General features: G+C 41.2%; 1 protein-coding gene across 1 annotated transcript in view; it reads left to right on the forward strand.

The window, feature by feature from the left end:
* PTPRG (protein tyrosine phosphatase receptor type G) overlaps nt 1–23,453 on the forward strand; it is a 785,024-nt gene that overhangs the window by 519,780 nt on the left and 241,791 nt on the right. Inside the window, 1 exon segment of the mRNA XM_020976382.2 lies at nt 7,380–7,475. Coding sequence (XP_020832041.1) covers nt 7,380–7,475 — 96 coding nt within the window.

Consider the following 23,453-nt stretch of genomic DNA (forward strand, 5'->3'; position numbering starts at 1 on the left):
TGTGGTCATGTGTCAAGAGGGCCATGAAGGCACATGTAGAGAACAGAGCATGCATGACAGTTTAGTTCTGTGGTTAGTGATAGGGTTTAGAGAGATAAGCGTGTCTAACGGTAGACATCTCTGGGGTGGGGGTAGTAGGGAGGAAATTTACATGACAACTTTGTTGTGTATTTAAAAGGAATAGCAAGTTGTACATAGTGGATTTGTAGTTTCATATGCAATCATCTTTTATTGTAATATGTTATGGGAATGCTTATTTTTTATTGCATAAATTTAAAAAAATAATAAATAGATTTTAAGAGAGAGAGAGAGAGAGAGAGAGAGAGAGAGTGAGTATATGGCTAGGAAGGAGGCTGTCCCTAACTGGTGCATCTTGCCCTGAGACCCTTCGTTTCACTGGGTCCCAGCACCCTCTCAGCCAGGAAGAAAACCAGTTGGACACAGATCTGAGAGAATGATTTAGCGAAGCAAAGCAAGGGAACATTATATATGTCATGAAGACAGTGGATGAAATAATCCTTTCTCACAACTAACTTCCATTTGAATGAGGGAGACAAGAAGAGCATTTACAAATAAGTAAAAGGCAGTTAAAAATGAAGATGGTTAGAGAGGGTGGGGAGGCATCAGGAAAGCCTTCTTGTAAAAGCTATATGTTAGGCACTTAATAAATGCTTAAACTGATTGTTGATTGATTAATTGCATTTTGCCTCCATTAGTACACACAATTGACAGTTGACTTTAAGACTCAATTGTAGCACTAAAGAATAACGATATTCATCTATCACAGGATCCTTTTCATGAGCTGGAAGGCACCTGCAAGTCCACCTATTCCAACCCCCTCATTTGACAGATGAAGAAACTGAGGCCCAGAGAAGTTCAGCAATTTGACATAAACAGTAGCAAGTGACAGAGCTGGGATTTGAACCCAGATCCTTTGACTCCAATCCAGCCCCCTTCCTACTGTACTATGCTGCCTTTGGGGGAATCCCTCTATCACCTGTGCTTCCCATCTAGTTGACCATTAAACAACGCATTTTCTTAGGACGTTTCTAGTATTGCACTTGATATTTAAGGCTTCTTTTACGGGAAAGAGAAAAAAAAATCGTGAGAAAATTCAAGGACAAATGAGAAAAGAAGCCAATGTTTTGGCATGTCTAGATGTATGCATTATCCTTGTACCCTACAGTATGGTAACATTGACTGCTGTGAACTGCATACTTACAAAGCCCCGTACTTCCTCCCTGCTGTGGAAGGGAAACGCTGCATAGTCACCGCTTCATTATGCCTTTACCATACGTTGTCTGTGTCTATAGTTTAGCTCCTGCTTGTTCAGTGATTAGGGCTTTTGTGATCCGATTTGTTTCCTACCCTGCCAAGTCCGGTACTGTAATGCCATGATAATGTCAGGTGATCATCATGTAAATCTCACCTTTGTGGAATAAAAATACCACGGACAGCTGGGGAAGGGAGGAGTGGCATAGTGTGGTAGGAAGAGGGAGAAAAGCCAGTCAGCAGGAGTCACTCACAAAGACTCAGTAAGGCCCAGTGAAATATACATGTGTGTACCCAAGTATGCTGGAGCCAGCTCAAACCAGCTGCAGAGAGCTGGTTGTTAAATTTTCAGTGTAGACATTTACACTTGGGAAAACAGCAAACGCAGCAAAATCAGGACTTTATTGTTTTGTTGATTGTCTAGACTTAAGAAAGCTATGAAGAAATGTTAATAGCTTCCTCCAATTGCTGATTGCTAAACATTTAACAGCACACCCCTGGTTCTGTCATAAAACAGAATTCTAAACACTTAGTAGATGTTTCCCCAGCCTATCCCCCTCCCTTCCCAAATGCCTGGCATGTGACTAGTTGTCTGGATTACCCTCCTCCCAGGGGTGTGAGGAGGTTCAGATGAGATGGGATTTCAAACTGGAAAGCACCATATAAACACCAGTTACCATGAGCACATTTGGCGCGAAGTTGTCTTTGTAATGAATAGGCTTCTTCCTTGGGTTCCTAAAAGATCATGGGATCCTAGATCTGGCGCTGGAAGGGGTGTCAGCAGGTATTGACTCCGGCCTCCCCATTTTACAGGTGAGAAAACTGGTGCTCAGGGAGGCAGTTTCCCCAAGGTCACATAGTCACTTGAATAACTGGGATTTAATGAGTAACTGAAGGGGTTCACCTTTGACAGACTGATACAATCCTTTTCTTTTTCTTCTTTGTTTTGTTGTTCATTCATTTCAGTCTTGTCTAACTCTTCCTGACTCCATTTGGGGTTTTCTTAGCAGATAGACTGGAGTGATTTGCCATTTCCTCCTCCAGCCCATTTTACATATAAGGAAACCGAGGCAGACAGGGTTAGATGACTTGCCCAGGATCACACAGGTTGTAAGTGTCTGAGGCCAGATTTGAACTCACTTCTTGACTCCAGGCCCAACACTCTATTCACTGTGCCATCTAGCTGCTTTCTTTGTATATTGAAATATTTGTATTAGTTGATGACCATTCAGTTCCCAGCAGGTGGGATTTTTTTTTATTTTTTTTTTGTTCTTTTTTTTTAAATTTTATTAATTTATTTTGATTTATCAACAATCACTTCCATATGCTTTTGAGTTGAAAATTTTTCTCCCCCTTCCTTCCCCCCACCCTCCCCAAGAGAGTGCACAATCTGATATAGGCTTTACATTTACATACCCATTAAACATATTTTCACATGAGTGAAGTTGTAAATAAAAATTAAAACCAATAGGAGGAACCATGGGATTTTTTTTTATAAGCTGAGGCAGATGGGATATGACTGCATGAGAACAATACATGTGATCAGAGGGAGATGAGGGAGGACAATTGGATTTAGCAGAGCTATGATGGGCAATGTGAGGGCTGGATGGTGCCTGTCTTCTTACCCTGAATGTACTGAATTGATAATTTGTCCTCCCTTCCTGCCCACCTCAGAAACTGGTCTGTACCAAAGAGTTCATCAAGCCCTTTCTGAAAACAACAGATGCCTCTCATTACTCACCCCCTTCCCTTTCCTCATCTCCCCTTCCTCCTGATCTCCCCTCCCTCTCCACCTCTCATCCATCCCCTTACCTTACTTTACATTGCCTCTTTTCTCTTCTCTCTTCCCTCTTCTTTTCTTTCTGTCCCATGCTAACATAATTCAACAGTTCATTTTGTGAGAGACCTGTGTCTGGAAGAAAAAAATAATCATCTTAGCCCCCAGGAGGGTATTCTGATAAGATCCTTCCTAATCCACATCATCCAAAATAATTCTCAAAATCCCTTCCTTTTTAAAAAAGTAACCAAAGTTGTAGATGAAAGTGCCCTTGAAAACAAAACTTAGAATACTTTCCATCCTCTGCTTCACAAGATATATATTAAACAATACTGTTTCTCTCCCAGTTTTCATTCTGGGGTTGCATTCTGCAAACAGGTCAGACTGGAGAAACCTCCCTTTTAACAAGGAAGTGAAATGTAATTTTCTGAATTTACTGAAAACTAAGGAGTTTCTCCCTGGCTTAGTTGAACCCAAAGCAATTCACCCAGTATTGAACGGTTTTAATTTGAACTTCAATGAATGGATTTTTCTCTGTAAATTCATGAAGGCTAAAGCTGTCCAAACCTGGAGGCAGCACATTTGTAAGAAACTGACAGAACCAGTGGAAACTGAGGGCCTAGGGGACTGGGGCAGGAGTGATAAGTAGAGAGTGGGGGGGAGGTATACATGTTTACTTGTGTATATTAGAAAATACTGTATGACAATATTTCCTAAACTTCAACCCTCCATCCTTCCTTTCTAAGAAATTTGCCTCTTGGCAGTACTTTTAAAAACAGGAATATCTCCTAGTCCCAACTTCTGTTCCTTGTATTCAATATCTGTCACTGTCTTTTGACTGCGACCTTCTAATCAGTGTGGTCTAATGAACTGCTCCAACCAGTAAACATAGCTTAGATCTGTGTGCAAAGAGGGAACTGTGACTTCCTTTGTTTAATTTCAAGTAACTGACTCAATCTTGAGACTGAGAACTCTGAAGGAAATTGGAAAGTGTCGTTCTGAGAAGTGAGAGCAGGAGAATTGGCCAATATCAGTGGTTTTCTCTCAGGTCCAGAAGAGCTCTGAAAAATCCAGTTCTCCAGATCTTTCTTGGAACTTTTAAGATAGGAGTCAAGGCAAAAGAATTCTGTGCTCTGATTTTTTTGTCTGTTTACTAAATTGATCTAAATACAAACACCTTGAGATAGTGGTCATGTTTGCCAAAATAGATTGTAAAGTTAAATTGATTTATTTACTGCTTATGTTAAATAAGGAGTTATTAAGAAAGAAAATGTAAAATACTAGTGTTTAATGGCAGACCCCAGTTCACATCTGTGTAATATTTCCAGATGACTCTATTTGGACTCTTGATGAAGAGTGCAGCTATAACTAAAAACTGTTATACATGGAGTGTGGGCAGAGAGTTCACCAGGGGTATATGGCTACTAAGTGGTCTGAGTACCCCACTCAATACTGAAAGATTTCTTTACTGCTGAAGGATCAGATGAGGTAGGAGGGAAGATGGTAGGGCTGGTGGTTAGGTAGGGGTTCAGCAGCTCAGCTACTGTGGGGGACGACATGTAGCCTCAACATGTATTGAGATTACTAGAATATATGGCCATCAGGGCCACAGATCATATCCCAGTATGTCAAATGCCTCTAAATTTTGTTAACCTGAGATTAAGTCCCATTTGTCTTGCCCTTTTTAGGACTCTTATTCAGTTATCAAAATGTGTGTCATTGAGCATGTCTCTTACAATATCTAAGTATCTGTAAACATTATAAGCCCTTCCTCAAGTGTCATTCCTACACATACACACACACACACACACATCAAACATATAAATAACGTGGAAATATATTTAAAATGATTGTACATGTATAGCTTATATCAGATTGCATGCCGTCTTGAGGACAGAGGAAGGGACAGAGGGGGAGAAAATTTAGAACTCAGTCTTATAAAAGTGAATGTTGAAAACTATAAATAAATAATTTTGAAATACCATATAAGAAATTCATATTCTTTCAAAATTCTCCCAAAAGATTTCATTATCCACCCAGATTATCCATTTAACACACTGCCCTCATTTCCTCAAATTCCTCAGTTGCTAACACTCCATCTCTAGCCTCGTCAGCCAATGCCAGGTTAGCTAGGCTTTAGCCATCACAATCATTCAAATTGTTCAACTTCTCAGACTCTGCCTTTTGCTGTCGCCCTCTCTGCCTACAGTCTTCTAGGCTTCCACCTCTCCTCCTTTGCCGCTGGTTCTTTTTGCTCCTCATGCCCTTTCTTCTTTTGATTCTGCTTTATTCTCTAAATCCATCATCTCTATTCTAGATTTCTCTTTTTAAATTTTTAATTTTCACTGGTAACTTTTATTTATCCACCACCTTCCTGTCTGAGCATATCATTTGCCTTTGCCTTACTCTGCAAGCCATCTCTTGTAAGAAAGAAAAAACATGAGAGAGAGGGGGAAAAGCAATTCTGCAAAACCAACCAACACTTCCACCAAGTTTGACATTATCTGCAGTGTTGCACACCTATCATCCCTCACCTCTGCAAAGGGAGGGTGTATTTTCTCACCTCTTCTTTCTATCTGGCCTTACTTTCTTCTCTAACCAATCTTGTCTCTGTGATCATACATGTCCATAATTTGCCCTTTTGTTCCTGAATGTCCCGGTTCCTTGAACCTCCATTGTAAGTGCCCCACCCCCTTTCACCCTTGGGTGACTACTGCCATGCTACGGTCCAGTTCCAGAGCTGCCAGAGGCAAGGCTGATACCGCCCTGGATCTGCTGCATATTTATGCTCTATAACCCCAGATCGGGCCCTTACTGCTGTTTCAGCCCTTCTCTTTTCCCCTCCAGTCCCCAACACTACTCCACCTACTCACTCTTCCTAGATGACCCGACTTCAGACAGGATTGATGCCAACTTTTTCAGACGCTCTCATCTAAGCCTCCTTGTCCTTGCTACGCTTTCCTCCCTACCCAGTCTCAGAAGAAGAGGGGGTGTCCCTACTTGCCAAGAGAATCTCTTTTCCCTCTATCCTTCCATTGCATCCTCTCCTGTCTCCTGCATGACGTTGCTTTCTCAGGCATTCTCTTGGTCTCCACATTTTAGAAAGATTGCAAAATCATAGGATTTTGGAGCTAGAAGGGACCTCCCTTAGGACTAATATACCTCTTCCCTCCCCCTATTTTTGTTGTTGTTCAACTACTCAGTCATGCCCAAATCTTCATGATCTCGTCCATGGGGTTTTCTTGGCAAAGATACTGGAGTGGTTTTCCATTTCCTTCTCCAATGGATGAAGGCAAACAGCAGTTAAGTGACTTGCCCAGGGTCACACAGCTAATGAGTGTATGAGTCAGGTCTTCCTGACTCTAGATGCTATCTAGCCTCTAGATCTATCCATTGAGCCACCTAACTTCCTCCTGACCCTTATTTTAGAGAAGAGGGAACAGCCCTGAGAGGTTAGGAAGCTAGATCACATGATATGCACTACTCTAATTAACTAATACCTTTCAGCTGGAGGCTCCCCCCCTCCAGTGCTAACCAAAGAAAGTAGGGATCCTGATCCTAGTACTTAAGATCTTCCATGTCCCAGTTCTAATCTCCCTGCCTTCTATTACCCATGGGACCTTGGGCAAGTCAATTAACTTTTGGTTTCTTCATTTATAAAATGGAATCAGAAGAGATAATCTCTTGGGCCTCTTCCAGGGCTGACTCTAGAACTCTCCCCTTCATATTCTCATCCCTGAAGCTAAACAGGACCCCTAGCCATTCCCCTTTCCCATCATTCTTTCCCCTTACCCCATCCTTGTGCCTCTAGGGGATTTCTTGCATTCATACCTTTTACGTTTCTGGTGCATCCCTCTTTGGAGAAACAGGGTAGCACACAGGACTTGGTATCAGGAAGACGCAGGTTCAGGTCCCACATTTTCATCTCCCTCAGTAAAAGTCCCACCTTTCCCTCAAGGCCTAAGGAAGATGGTGACTTTTTCTGTACCTCATTCCCTTACCACCCCCTTATCCCCATCCTAATGAAAGGGAATTTCACTCCTCAGATTTCTCATCACTGTGCCTTGATTTTTTTTCTTTGAATTGACCATGTTTTGCATTGTAGCATAATTAGTCATTAGATAGTAACTCTGTAAAGATCTGAGTCTGTTATGCTCTTGTACCCATACCCCCATACATAGAGATCACAATGTCTTACATTTACTAGAAATTGGTTGAAATCGTCAGTTGACTTGAATCCTGGGTATCAGCCTTAACACGCTTGACTTGAGCCAGCCTGTCCAAGGGGGCTAACTCTTTAATTTTTCTTTTTTTGTTTTTTTTTTAACAGATGCAGATTTACTTTTACAATCCCGATGACTTTGACAGCTTTCAGACAGCAATTTCTGAAAACCGAATAATAGGAGCCATGGCTGTATTTTTTCAAGTAAGTGAACTGGTAGCTGAAGTACTTTTAACCAGAGTTCTCAAACTATTTACTTTTTTTCATTCATCAAATTGTTCCATGTTTAATGGATGCATCTGTTTTCTTGTTCACACCTGTCCAAATGAAAGATATTTCATATTGTTGGATGCGTGATTTAAAATATAAATAAGTATGTTTAGAAATATAATGAAAATTTTGGCATGAATTATTCTGCTTTTATGGCCACCTGACTGGTACACAGATTGGGAGAGCACATCTTACTCCGTGGCTAAAGCTTGTGAAGCAGGTTTTCTTAGCATATTAAGAGGCTGATGTAAGAAGTGGTTTTCTTGGGGGTGACTTTAAAATTAGACCTTGCTTGCGAGTAGATTAATAAATAGCATCAGTCACTTTTGTAGAGACCCTTTCCCCCTCTCCCTTCCATTTCCATGGCAACTTAAGTTTTTATTGAGACCAGATTTCCACGTCAGTGAATTTTTGTACTCCTTTTTAAAAAAATGCATTTTCCTGAGATGAATGTTCATTTCACCACTGTGTTGGTTCAGCACCCAAAGAGCTCTCCTGTGCTCCATAGAAAGGGTTGCAGATCATGCCATGTAGCCAAGTCCAGTTAAAGGATTGTCAGGCAAGGTGGTTCCAACATGTAGATGAGAAGAAGGGTTGTGGTTTTGAAGTGGAGGGCAGGTGGAGAGAAATGTGTCAGGATGGCTGATAGATACACAAAGACCAGCGAGTATCAAGACGAACTAAATGAGTGAGCCGTAGAGATGTAGAGCCGGATGCAGCTTTGCAAGGTGTATGTAATAGGAACTTACTTTCTGGTGGGCCAAAGAAAGCTCTGAGAAATCGCTGATTCAGTATGTGTCACAGGTGATCTTTCTCATCTCCTGTTAACTTAGGCGTTGAAAGCCAATATCTTTAAGCTCTTGTATAAAAATAAGAATTTGTTCATCTTGAATTGAAGGAAGAAATAGACCTTTTTGAATGGCTCATTCTGCTTCTGCCATGATGTCAAGACTGGCTAGGAATGTTTTCTATAGCTCTTCTTCTTTTCCTTCTTAGAGTGGTACAGTGGAAAGCATACTGGGTTCAAATCCTATCCTTGACACTGACATCCCTCATCCCCTGTAGACCCTACTTCCTCATCTGTAAAATGGCCTCAGGAGTCCTTTCTAGGTTTAAATCTGTGCTTTGATGATGTTGACCCTGTGATCCTCTGTGGCATCATGATCAAATGAGATAAGCCGTTTGAAAAGCATGATGTTATGGGGATATGGATAGGCTAGGTTTGGCTAGGAAGTCGAGATGGAGGCATGAGAGGAAGATGGAGTGAACTCATCTCAAACACCTTCAAAATGATTATTTTTTCCTTCTGTCCCATCAGTCTAAAGATAACATCCAAGATAAGACAGGAGAAGAAACTAAGGAGGTATTAAGCAAGTCAGGTGACATTGGTTGAGAAACTTTTTCTTACCACAGTAAAATCAATCAACAAGCAAATAATAATAATAGCATTTCCATACCTCTTTAAATTTGCAAAGCACGTTACAAATATCATCTCATTTTATCCCCACAACAGCCCTTAGGAAGCAGATGCTTTTATCATCCTGATTTTGTAGATGAGGAGACCGAGGGGACAGTTTAAGTGACACGCCCAGGAGCACACAGCTATAAGCCTCTGAGGCTACATTTCAACTCGGGTCTTCCTGATTCCAGGGCAGCTAGGTGACACAGTGGATGGAGTGCAAGGCCTGGAGTCCAGAAGACTCATCTTCATGATTTCAAATCAGGCCTTAGATACATACGAGCTGTGTGACCCTGGGCAAGTCACTTCACCCTATTTGCCTCAGTTTCTTCATCTGTAAGATGGGCTGGAGAAGGAAATGTCGAACCACTCCAGTATCTTTGTCGAGAAAACCCCAACTGGGGTCGCAGAGTGTCACATACCACTGAACAACAACTTGATTCCAGGTTCTGCATGCTCTCCGTTGGGCCACCTAACTGCCTCTATTAAGTACCTGCTATGTGGCAACATGGAGCAGTGGAATAGAATGCTGGCCTGGAAGCAAGGAGGACCTGAGTTCCCATCACCTCTGACCCGTACCAGCCCCCTGACCCTGGGCAAGTCACCTAAGCAATCAATTCTCTAGGCAGCTCTCAAAGGGGCTGACATGTATGGGTAAAGAGAATTTCCTTTTCTGGGAGTTCTCAGTACTAATAAAGCCATAGGTCTAATCCCTGTCCATTATCCCCTATGGTCCAGTAAAATATCTCTGTTGAGAAATCAGCAGAGGGGAGTCAAACGAACTGGATTCAGATCCTGCCTGAAGATTCCAAGTCTGGTGACCTTGGACAAATCCTCTTTCTTGACCTCAAAAATGAAGCAGTTGGAAAGCATCCTGGATTTGGAATTAGAGGGCTTGGGTTCAAATCCAGTGTCTGCCCCTTACTGCTTTGGAGACCTTGGGAAGTCATTTGCCCTCCCCAGTCCTCAGTTTCCCCATCAGGTCGTGTATCAAGATACTTTCTGAATTCCCTTCCAAGTCCAAGCCTGTGACACACAGCCCCCACCCCAATCTAAGTTCTAAGGCAGAATGTCTTCCCATGCTAAGCACCCAAGGCAAATATTTATCTTGTAAAACCTTCCCAAAATGTTTGTTTCCTGAACTACAGATGCCAAATAGTGAATATAGAGAAACAGAAACTGTTCCTTACACAGACACTCCATCTCCCACCTCTGAATTTTTTTATTGGCTGTTCCTCATGACTGGAACACTTCCAACTCATCTCTACCTCTTAGATTCCCTGGATTCCTTCAATTTCCAGCTAAAACCCCACCATCTACAGGAACTTTTCCTCATCCCTCTTAATTCTAGTGCCTTCCCTACTGATTGCCTCCAATCATCCTGTCCATATTGTGTTTGTACAAAGTTATCTGTATGTTGTCTTCCCCGTTAGACTGTGAGTTCCTTGAGAGCAGGGACTGTTTTTGTCTTTCTTTGTATCCCCAGCACTTAGCATAGTGCCTGACACAGAGTAACTACTTAATAGATGCTAGCCTACTGCTATTCTAGTTCTAATTCCATCTTAGGCATTTTGAGTTATTTCACAGGTGAGTCAGGTATCCCTTTGCTTGACAAGAGTGAGTGCACCTGTTCTAACCTAGGGTCCTAATGCAAATGACTGAAGAGAGCTCAAGGTACCTCCAGACCCACCATGATGTACTCTGGCCATTTTCCTGCCTCACCCCCATCCTGTCCAGAATTAGCAATTAAATCAACATGAATTGCCATTTCTCCAAATGGCATCCATCAGTTGCCCTAATACACGGCTCACCAGACCTGTGACTGCTCAAACCGAGATACCCCAACCTGGCCACCACTCCCCATCTATGTTATCTTCTCCTATTAACATGTAAGTTATGTGTGGACAACGACTATCTCGCCTTTTGTATTTGAATCCCCAGTGCTTACTTAGCAAGGTATCAGAAACATAGTCAAGTGTTTAATAAAAAGCTTTTTCATTCATTGGATAGTATGTGGTGAGTAAGGGAAAAAGCATTACTGTTATTTCATTATGATGGAATCTTACAATCCCTCATTCTGTGATCTGTAAAATTGGCGCCTGTTGACTCTAATGGTTAAATCTGGGAGTCTGAATTTCCTTTCATGTTTTCACAAAGAATTTTTGATATAGTAAAGCCACTCTAATTCAGATTTCACTCATTTGGAATTTTGGTGTGAAAGAAAAAGGGCTGCTGGCCTGAAACTCCCTTGTCCCCTAGCTGGGGAAAGATGTGTTTTTTTTGAATTATAGTTGAAATTGAGATTTGGGTAAGATTTAAACTCTACAGAAAAATAAGCCTTTTAGAGATACTGTAAAAATATCTTGTTATGCTAATTCTAAAACATTCTTATCTATTTTTAAAAGGAAGTTCTGTTAAGAACTTTTGCTAGACCACACACACACACACACACACACACACATGGATACATATGTATGTGTTTTTATAGGAGATATATATGGGTGTGTGTGTATATATACACATACACGTATACATGGGTCTACACATATGTGTTTGTGGTATCCATGTTGGTTGTGTGTACTTGAAAATAATAAAACTGAGCAACAACCCTGGTGTCAGTCCTAGCTAGAGAGCTGGCTTCAGAGACCAAAAACCTGAGTTCAAATCCAATCTGTGTCACATCCTGGCTGTGTGACCTTAAGCAAATCACTTAAGCTATTAGGGGCCCAAACAGTTCTCTAAGACACAGACCTGCTATACACACCCCACAACAATGATAGCACAAGTCTGGACCAAGAAAAAGTAATATACTTCATTTTTTTTACAATGTTCTATAATTTGTATCTTATTCTACATGTGCACCTTACTTAAACTCAACTAAACTTGGAAAATCTAGGTTTTATATGAGAGATAAAATTGAAGAGTAATGTTTATTTTTTCAAAAAGTTCACAATCAACTTTAATGTATGTTTTGATTTAACCCTCTAATTGCCTAGGTGCCCTTGTAATTCGGAATGATGTCCCTCACACTTGGTCTGAGTTAGTCACTTTTCACTGGCTTAGTACTTTTACTTTGTAACCACTTGGATTTAATCTAGCGGAAGATTTGAATTCTTCATTTATTTTGTATTAAGAAGCCAGGGCCCAGCCTGAGCTTTTTTTCTAACTATCTAACAACTTAGTAGCTGTAAGTTGGCAGTTGACGGTTGTTTCATCTCACATTCCTTTATCCTGTCAACCATTTGGCATTTCCATTTTATGGCTTTGGGTATCTTGCATTTCCATGAAACATAAAATTAATGTTTAATTTATGATTTCTTGGGAAGTTCCTGTTCATATCTTTCAAAGCCAGGATACAATTAACATTTGAATGTCTGAAATTGTATTTTTACATCCTGTCTGCTTCTGAACTTTGAGGGGGTACAAATATGTGATTCTTTAAAAGTAACTACATTTAAAACCTCAGTGCCTTCCAAGGGTTGCTTCCACCTTGCCCCTGCTCCTTCTGGTTGTTACTTGTGTTCTAAATGCACCTACTTCAGAATCATTGCATCAGACAGAGATATGCAGTTTTTATAAGGTGTACACCCAGAGATCTGGGCCGTAGGCATATTTTTCAAACATTGAAAGAATAAATACACAGTATGCTTGATTTATTTATGGGTTGTCTTTTTTAGTATTTCTTTCTGACACCCTAACTTAGACAACTGTATTGGCTGCCTCATAATTTACATGTTTGCTGTGCAGCTGCAACATAGATTTTTGAGACTCTTCACTCCCGTACATTTTTATTTGGAGCCAGAATATGAATGTGCTAACTAGTTCAGCTCTGTTGTCCATATTTAAGTCACTGGCATCCTCTCTGCATCTGCTACCATTGCCTAGTTGAAAGTCAAGCCACCATATGGACATTCTCTCAGTCTACCAATCCTTTCTTTCATTTCATGTCACAGTTAAAAGATGCATAATCATTAGAAAGTGTTGTCTGTGTGGTTTTGGTTTAACTAAATGGCCACATCTAGGAGAATTGAAATTGAAAAGACAAAGAGGGTCTCTTTCCCCCTCTCTCACCTCCCCTAAGCCGTCTTGTTCTTTACTCCAAAAGCCCCACCTTCAACTTCCCTTAAAACAAAAATGCCAGGAGATGTATTGATCTTAGATATCACTCAGAAATGTACCTGTGTGAAGATGATTTAAACTACAAAATGTTGTATTAACACAAGGTACCACCATTTATCATAGCATCCCTACTTGGAGAACCCCAAAGCTTGCTGTTAGCACCCATACATGTCTGTCTTTGTCAAGGTCTAAATGAGAAAGAAAATCTGAATTTTCATTTGAGGAAAACACAACTTGGCCTTCCCTGTTTTGGCTAACAATAAAAAACCCTTCAAAGACACCAAATTGCTATATGATTATTTTGGAGATAGAAAGGCAGGGCTGAGAACCTGTGAGACTGCTACTTTCTGGTTTTTAGTAAGCCAGGAGGGATAGAGAACTGAGTTGGAAGCAAAACATGGTAGCAGTGGAAAGGGGAAAAAAGGCACCCCAAGTCTTGGGGCTGTTGTCAGAAGGAAAGAAAGAAGAGGAGAGGAGAGGGAACCAGTTTAGACTAAGCCTTCTAGGTGTTTACCCTGGCAGACAGGCCCGGCTCCTGAGAGGTCCTCACTCCTGAAACGCTGGAGAAGCCCTCTGGGTGTCCTTTCTTACTGCAGTGGAATTGGAGGCAAAGAAGGAGGCTACTCATGAATGCAGAAAGAGCACAGTCTTGGGCTTTGGCTCTCAAGATCATAAGCATAGAGTTGGAAGAGCCTCATATGTCTTCCAGAGGCCTAGGAATATTAAATGACTTGTCCAAAGTCACAAATGTAACAGCTCACATTTATATAGGGGCAGCTAGTGGCACAGTGGATAGAGTGCTGGGCCTGGAGTCAGGAATACCCGAGTTCAAATGTGGCCTCAGACACTTACTAGCTGTGTGACCCTAGGCAAGTCACTTAATTTTGTTTGCCTCAGTTTCCTTATTTGTAAAATGAGCTGGAGGAGGAAATGGCAAACCACTCTAGTATTTTTGCCAAGAAAACGCTCTGAATGGGATCACAAATTGTCAAACACAACTGAAATGACTGAACAACAACAAAGCATTTTTCTAGCACTTTGAGACTTACAAACTTTAGCTCATTTAATCCTCATGCCAGCCCTAGGAGGTAGGTGTTATTATTATCCCCATTTTATAGATGAGGCAGCTAAGGCTGAGGGAGATTCAGTGATTTGCCCAGTTTCACATGGTTAGGAAGTGCCCAAAGCTGAATTTGAACTCGGGCGTCCCTGATGTCAACTCCAGGGCTCTGTCCATTGTGCCAGCCAGCATTTGGACCTGGGGTCCCCTGACTCCAACCCTTTCATTTCACAAATGAGGAGATGAGGCCCAGAGGGGAGTAATGACATGCCCCACACAGGTAGGAAATAACAGTCAGGGGAGGCAACAGAAGGAGATATATTCCTGGCCTCCCACACTGGAATTCCGAATGCAGTTTCCCACAGAAACAGTGTCATATGTGGTGGTTGTTTTATAGTGTAATTATGGCTTAAACAGGTTTTTGTGGGCTAGCCTGGGATCCATCCCAACCACCCTGTGTAGCATGGTTTTGGTGAGGAAATGCCTCAGGAGTTTCACAAATGAACTTTAGGGATGCAGCTTTTCCTTGAAATTAAAAATTACCTTTTTCGGGGGGTGGGAAGATTGGGGGGGATGACATGTGCGTGCGGGTGACTGTGTATATGTGTGTGCGTGTGTGTGTAAGGGAAAAAAGATGACTTCTCATACAAGAGGATAGCCCTACACTCCGACTAATTTAACGCCCCTGCCCACTGCCCAGCAGCTCATGGTTGGCTACCAGCTCCCATTTTCCACACCCTTGGTTTTATGTAGTTAAAAGTTCAATTCTTTCACTGCATTACCTCCGAGTACAAGGCACCATGTTCTGGATTGATTAAGAGCACTTCTTCTAATACACACATGAAAATTAAAGTACATATGTTCCTCCTTACCTTTTTTAACAGCTAACTGATTTGATAGGATTTTCCATTAACTGAAGGCCAGAACCATTCTTACTGTTTTAATGCAACATTTGCGCTAGATTTGTGGGTGTGCGGTCTTGAAATTATGGCCTCCCAGGTGTTTCCTGGAAGGCTTCTATTTGCAAATGGCCTTTCGTTCAGCTTTCCGTCTTAGTGGACATTAGGAAGAATCATATCATTATTGGTGGAGTATGACGTGATTAAGAGACTTTCAATGCTGTGAATGTGGCCATAGGAAAATTCTTTCTAATGAAATCATGCCACTTCAAGGACACCTGCTAAGTGGGGAGAATCTGAACTTGGCAGAATGATGGAATTTAAAACTTTCTTTTGAGATCATTTCTGATAAGAATTTTGGATTTGGAAAAGGATTTTCTCACGTTAAAGATGATGAAACTGAGGGCTGGAGGGAAGTGAAGAGATTGATCCAAAGTCACACAGCTAGTCTGATCTGGGATGAGAACCATGTTCTAAAAGGACTTTTTTTTTCCTACAAAAACCAGTTTCATTTTCTTTCTAGGGATTTTTCCTATTGTTTTTAATGTTGAACTCAGAGGGAAAGCTTGTTTTCACTCATCTCTTCTTCGTACCCAACAAGGCATTATTCCTGAATGGGATGAGGCCAAGATGGTCCATTTGCTAGTTTTCCATAATTCTCTACTTTATTTTATCCATTAGGAGGCACACACCCCGAGGTTTTACATGAATTCTCTTTTCTTTACATGTGGCAATGATAATAGCTTACCAAGTATTTCACACAGAGGCTAAAATCAGGCTCTTCTTCTGCCAGCATCTGAGAGTTTGTATAATTTAATATATGTCAATCAAGAAGCATTTACTAAGCACCTATTATGAGGCAGCTATGTGGTATAGTGTATAGAACACTGGGCTTTGAGTTAGAAAGACCTGAGCTCAAATCTGGCCTCAGACACTTACTAACTGTGCAACCCTGGGTAAATTATTTAACTCCTCTCTGCCTCAGTTTCCTCAACTGATAATAATAGCAGCCACCTCCTAGGGATGTTGTAAAGATCAAGTAAGATAATATTTGTAAAGTGCTTACTTAGCGTACTGTAAGACACATAGTTGTTATCACTGTTGAGTCAATTTGGTCACGTCCAACTTTCCATGACCCCATTTGGTACTTTTATTTTTTTGGTAAAGATACTGGAGTGGTTTACTGTTTACTTCACCAGCTCGTTTACAGATGAGGCAAATGGGTTAAGTGACTTGCTCAGGGTCGCACATCTAAGAGGTGTCTGTGGCCAGATTTGAACTCAGGTCCTCCTGACTCCAGGCCGGCACTGTGTGCGCTGTGCCACCCAGCTATTCTCTGACACATAGTAGGTGTTCAATAAATGCTTGTTCCCTTTCTCCTTCTTTCTATGCTATGTCCTGTGTCGAGGCCAGGAATCCAAAGACACAGTGCCTGGGATGTTGTAGGCACTAATTTCATAAATACTTTGTCCGCTTCCTCTTTCCTGTGTGCAAGACCATAAGATGAGGCCAGGGATCTAAAGACAATGGTGCCTGGCATGTCCATTCCTCTTTCCTATATGCCTGATCCTAAGACGAGGCCAGGAATCCAAAGACTGAAACAATCCTCTTCTTCAAAGAGCTTCCATTCTATCCAGGGAGACATATATTTACAAAGATTGGTCTGGCTATAAATTATTAAGACCACATTAAACAGCCATATTAGAATTTATCCAAATGAGTGTTGGCCTTCAAAATACCAGATTTTTTTTCCAGCGATGGAGATTTAATTGAGTGATGAAAACTTAATCCAATGATGTTTCTATTACTAAAAATGTTTTAACTTTCCTGATATTGCCTTCTGGAAAGAGGATGCTGTAGCCTAGTATATCATCCAAAAATCAAATCCTCCCTCAGGGAATGAAAATTTGCCACTGCCAAAGAAAAGGGCAGTGATGCGATATAACATCTAAGAGCTCTTCTCTGTGTCAAGAGATCAGGATTCACAGGCTGCCTATGATACCTATTGGCTTTGTGAGCCTGTGTAATACCCTTATCCTCCCAATATTAAAGCATTTCTTAAGTTGTTGAGAAGGTGCCGATCTGCAGGACTGGAGAGGGTTTCCATACTGGAAGTTCTCTACATGGATGAAATTACAGAGATCGTCCAACAATAAATGATATTCAAAAGAATGAGCCATGAATTCTAAAAGAAACTTTAAAAAGATTTTCCAAAAAAAACCCAAAACTAACTTTATCTTGTATAATAGCAGCATCATTGTAATGTGCCAAGCATCATAAGGGGATGTCATTTATTACCTTCTGGTCCCTATGTCTTTTAGTATGCAATGCAGACAAGTTTTAAAAGTTCACAAACAATTTAGATTAATAATATTGTCTGGCCTCTGAGCATATTTACAATAAAATTTACATACATACATAAAATTTACCTGCCTTTTCCAGAAGTATCCTAGCAATAAATCTAAGAGGTCTGCGCCCACTAAGATTAAACAATTATTCATGGAATTTAATTAAGATAGACTGCTAATATGGGTCATTAAGTCAAAAATTCCAGTTTTCCAGAGAAAATTAAGACTTAAGAAGTAGAGTGATTTGCTTACCATCACTTAGCTAACAAGTAGCCTTATCTGTAAAATGGGAATCATAATCTGTATTATCTACTTTATAGGCTTCTTGTGGATAAAATTCATCATATGTGCTTTGAACAGAGGTGCCAGACATGCAGCTGGGCCACAACACTACCAAATGTGGCCCAAACCAGATTAAAATGCAATTCCTATCTGATTTTAATGTGTTGACATATTAATAGAAAATTTACATAAACTTGTGGTATTGGGTTCCACCTAAGCAGAGGTCTTCAAGCAATGGCGGCCATTTCCCACGTATCATATAAAAAGGATTCTTTTTCAGTTATCAGTTGGGCTAGATTTTCTCCAAAGTCCCTTCTAGCACTGAAATTCTGTGATCAATCAGGCCATCAATAAGCATTTATTAATACTTACTGTATGCCAGGCACTGTCACAGGTGCTTGGATACAAAGGCAAAAACGTCCTCAAAAAGCTTATAGTCTAGACAGGGAAGAACCACATTTATGTGGCATTAGTGGAGCTCATGTGCACATGTATACACACACCTATATATACGCACATAAATACAGGCAAATGAAAGTTTCGTTTCCATGATATTACATAATTAAAATTTATATATATGAAAGAAAATGTACATATATACATATACATATATAGATATGGACGTTTGTTTTAAAAAATTTAATGGATGCCGGGTAATTTGGTGTGTGTCTTCATTTTTTAAGAGGCAGTTGATAAAATCCTGGTCTCAGAGTGAGCAGAGATTTGGATTCAAATCTCACCTTTGCATACTGGCCATGTCACCAGCCACTCATTTCAACTTCCAAAGTTTCAGTTTCCTGGTCTGTAAAATGAGTAATGACCTCACAGGATTGCTGTGAAACTCAAATGAGATAACCTGTGCTTGCAACCCCAAAGTTGTCTGTCAATCCCAGCTATTGCTCAAAAAAAAGAATTGCCATAGTTCTCCTTTTTACTTTTGGCAGGACTGTTCTGGCTCAGGTATCATTATCACGAATAATCATAATGCCAGAATTGTGGGTCATGATTGAACATTTCCGTTGTTACCTGGCCACAATGCAGACTGACTCAGTCAATTCCTGTCAGATTTTGCCTACCTGAATTTCTGATCTTTTGCTCCCAGAGACCATTTTATAAATTCAGTTTATTCTCTGATACCCTGGACCTTTGAGCATTGATTCACAGAATCGGAGACTGAGAGCTGAAAAGCAACTCAGAAGCCATCTAATTTAACACCTTCATTTTACAAACGAGGAAACTGAGGCCCGAAGAGACTAAGTGATTTGCCTAGGGTCACAGAGAGTCAAGATTTGAACCCAGAACCTCAAGCTCCAAAAGAAAAACTGATATGAATAAATAGTATTATTATAAATAGATTGTCAAAATGACATAGAGGACTGAGCAATTACTTGGTCACTGATTAATTAATATGTTACCTAAAAAATGTTAAATAAACCTAATAAAATTCTGATTGTTCAGAACTGCAGCTGTTTTGAATTGGACCATCCGGGTAATTCCGTGCATACTTATTTAGACAGAACCCAAGAACAATGGACTTGGAGTGAGGCTATCTGGGTTCTCTGCCTTATACTAGCTGAATGACCCCGTGAAAGGTGCTTCATTTCTCTGTGCCTCATTTTCCTCATCTGTAAAACAGAAATAATAAGAGTTCCTACCTCAAGGAAGTGGGAGGAAAACTATTTTGTTAAATGTCATGCTTTGTATAAATATCAGTTATCATTATTAGTGATGCTAATACTAGTATAATTCAAAAACAGAATTTATTAAGCATCAGCTCTATACTGGGCACCATACTGGGTGCTAAGGAAGCCAAAAAATAAGCACAAGAAATAGTACCTGTGTTCAAGAATCTTACATTCTACCTGCGCAGAACACATATCGATATCTGCCCCACTGGGATAGCTTGACTCCTGCTCTCGTATCATACTGATGGGTTATCATTTTCCAAGATGGGCACAATAAAATGCACCATTACCTATAACTCTCTTTATCTCTTTACTAATTCACCCTATCAAGACCGCTATTGGCATTTTCATTCCCTCTTTCTATGCCTTAAAACTATATCTAACATGGACCCTTGCTCTCAGACTGCCTTTTGTATGATCTCTGCACTCCCCAGCCCTGTGTTTACTCTCAGTAGTGATTTGTTCAATACTTTTCATTCTTTCTTGTAGATTGCCAGCCCCTGGGCAGGTGCCTTGAAAGTGATATTGTACGGTTTTATTAATTTGGATTCTACTTACTTCAACTTTTTATTCCTCTGGGGATCATAGATTTAGATCTGGAAGGGACAAGGAAGGTCACCTGGTCTCCCCCCGCATTTTACAGATGAGAAACCTGGAAACCTCGCCTTCATGGGATCCCACAGACAAAAAGTGACAGGGATTGAACCCTGGCCCGCTGATGCCACATCTGGGGCTCTCTCCACTGCACTACCACATCATTTCTCTTTGCACTATGATCCGAGACCAAATTAGTCAATTAATATGTGAACAATATTACAGGATGGGAAAGGATAACATTTAACCTTTTGAGAGAGGGAAAAAATGTGGCTTTATAATACCCATTTTATGTCGACAGTTTGCTCATTACTCACGAGCCTTATTGTTGGAGCCTTCACATGAAAATATTTTTTAAGTTATTAGTACATTTTACTGCATGTCCTAGAGAGTAATAAAAATGCCTTTCTTCATAACCAGGGCTCACATGCTGGCTTTTAATACAGATAACAGAGTAGAAGCTCCTTGAGTACAGGAAGTTTTCTTTGTGCATCCGTGTTCCCTGACACTCAGCAGGTGCGTACAGTTTGATTGATTACCACCAATATGGATTTGTACTTCTCTGGGCCTCAGTTTCCTCATCTGTAAAAGGAGGGCATTGGACTAGACGACCTCAGAGGTCTTTCTAAAGTCCCAGTTCGCTCCCTCTCACACAACTCAGACCTTCTACTAATTCACATCATGCCTTCCCACCCAACACAGCCCGAATTAGTGAGAAGTGACTGTATTTTTTTCCCATACAGTGTTTTCAAGAATAGAACATTCAAACTGGCTTGGCCCCTTGAGCAACATTATAATGAGGTTTCGGGAAAAGCGTTCTAATTTTAGCCACCCTCTAAAGGTGGTTGGCAGGCTCCGGTTTTCTTTTTTTTTTTTCCCCGAACTGATTATAGGGTTTTAGAGCCAGATGCTTCAGACTGCACACTGTTCCATCAGAGGTGATCCTTAAACGTTTTTGTAAAAGGAAAGGGGTGCATAAGGTCACATCAGTGCTCCTAGGACCTATAATGCTCTCTTTTTGAGGCATTCCACCTGGGGCCTCAAATCTCTTCATGTTCTCTATCTTACAGGTAGAAAGTGATCCAGTGGGTTTAATGTCTGGAAAGCTTTTTGCAAAACTATCAAGCATTGAGGGAAAGTGAATTGTTGTCATTATTCATTTACCACCTTCACCCTCCAAGGCACCAGCTGGGTTCCAACAGGGTGGTTCACCTTCCACAAAGAGGAGGCAGAGACACAGTAGAAACAGCAGTCTCTGGGCTTGGTGTATGTGTGACTTTTGTCAGCCTCAGTTTCCCTAGCTGTAAAGGGAGGGGGTTAGGTTAGCTGGCGTCTGAAGTCTCTGCCAGCTCTAAATCTCTGATATTATATGTGGGCCAAGGTCAATCACTTCAGCTCATCTGGAAGCTGCCAAAGAGATCTTCCTCAAGTGCAGGTCTGACAATATCAACCCCCAACTCCATAAACCTCATTGACTCCCTGTTTTCCCCAGGATCAAATACAAAGCCCTCTCTTTGTGCTGTCCACAGCCTGCTCCCTTCCTGCCTTTCCAGTCTGCTTATACTTTCTCCCCTTCTGTGTCCTCTGTGATCTAGTGACATTGGCCATTTTGCTGTTTCTCATACGAGATTCCATTTCCCAACTCAGTGCCTACCTATTCACTGTTTATCCCCCCGGCCTGGAATGTTCTCTCTCCTCAACTCATATTCCTGGCTTCCCCATCTTAAATCCCCCCCGTCCCCATCTCCTCTCCTTAGTGCCCTCACTCTGAGACTGCCTCGGGTTTATTCTGCCTATCTTTTATATGTTATCACCCCCATTAGAATGTAAGCCCCTTGAGGACAAGGGCTGTGTTTTTATACTTTTTTTTTGTAGCTTCGCCTCTTAGCACAATTTAATAAATGTTTATCGATGAAGGCGAAACAATAAAGCTGAAAAAGATGCTCCCCTTTTAGCTTGACCTCTGTGGCTGTATGACATGCCTTATTGAAACCAAGACATCCCTTCAACCACCTGCTGCATGAGTGGAGGGTTCCTGTGTACGAGATTGAGATTAAAAAAATGCTCTGCAAGAGGTATATTTGTTCTTCCCCCAGCCCCAGGGGGTCCACATTTGGATAAACATGTTGCTTCCACGTTGGAGATCTATTTGTCCCCTGAGCTTGTCTTCATTAGGGTGAAGGTGCTTCAGGGCTCTGACTGCTGCTGCACAAAGATCTAGCATGGATGCCTCCAAGTGCTCGTTAACAGTGCCCTAACTCAGTAATTCTGGAGGAGGAAACCCAGTTCAGATTTCCTCAAGCAGCAGCTGCACATCTCTCTTCCAGCCTTAAAGGGAAACCAAAGTAATTAGTCATGACGCCTCAAGTGGCAAAATAAATAGTTGCTTAATTGGAGATGCTAGCTGAGGGCAAAGTGAGGGCAGGCCCATGCTGCATGGGGAGAGAGGAAGAGGCAGGAGGACTCTGTGGAGTCATTGGTAGTGGGGGCAGGCAAGAAGTTTGTGGATTAGGCAGCTCGGGTCCCACGCAGCTCCTTAAACTCAGATTGGAGAGACCTTTCAGGGCATCCAAGGAAAGAATCATAATGTAGACAGTCTTCGGATGGGCAGGTTCTCTGCTGTCTGAAACAGCCTGTCATGATGAAAAGAAAACAGAACCTAGGTTCTACTGCCATTTTCAATACCTGCTGCCTTTGAGAGTACTGGCAAGTCACTGAACACCCCTGAGCAGTAGGTTCGTCGTCTGTGAAATGGGGGCGATCGGGCTTTCACTGCCTTTATCCCAGAACGTACTGAGGAAAGTGCTTTCCAAACATATGTACCCACCAGACTGGCCCATGTGATGTTTCCCTTACACAAAGTTCCATCTCTTGCTCTGTGCTTTGTCTTAGCCCTTCCCCCTTGTCTAGAATGTTCTTCAGTATGCCCTGCACCCCTTGCAAACCCTCCTTCTCTCTAAGGTTCAGCTCAAGGTCCATTTCTATTATAGACCCTTCTTGATCTCCCAGGTACCCCCCCCATCTTGAAAGGCTTTTGTGCTCTATATTTTTCTGTATATTTTGTATTATGTACCTTATGGATCTTTATCTATCTGTATATCTCCATCTATCTGTTCTATCTATCTATATAGCAATAGGTGCATAGATAGATATACATACTTACTTGTGTGTATGTTACTTCTCCTCAGTAGGATGTAAATTCCCTGAAGGCAGAGGCTTGCTTGCTGGGTTTGTATTTTTGTGTGCCTAGCACCAAATGTAGTTTGTAGCTCATAGTTGGTGCTTAATAAATGCTTGTTGAATCTACACTATATATAAATGTAAATTATCCATATTAGAGTGATCCTTGAGATGGTGAGAGGCTAGCAATGCTGTCAATAATGATATGAGCCTCAGGCAAAAATAATGTAGATTGTTAATTTTGAGGGTGGGGCACTGAGGTCATCTCATTATTGTAGGCATTGGG

Source organism: Phascolarctos cinereus, unplaced genomic scaffold (genome assembly GCF_003287225.1).
Source record: "Phascolarctos cinereus isolate Bilbo 61053 unplaced genomic scaffold, phaCin_HiC Scaffold_4;HRSCAF=312, whole genome shotgun sequence".
NCBI lineage: Eukaryota > Metazoa > Chordata > Mammalia > Diprotodontia > Phascolarctidae > Phascolarctos > Phascolarctos cinereus.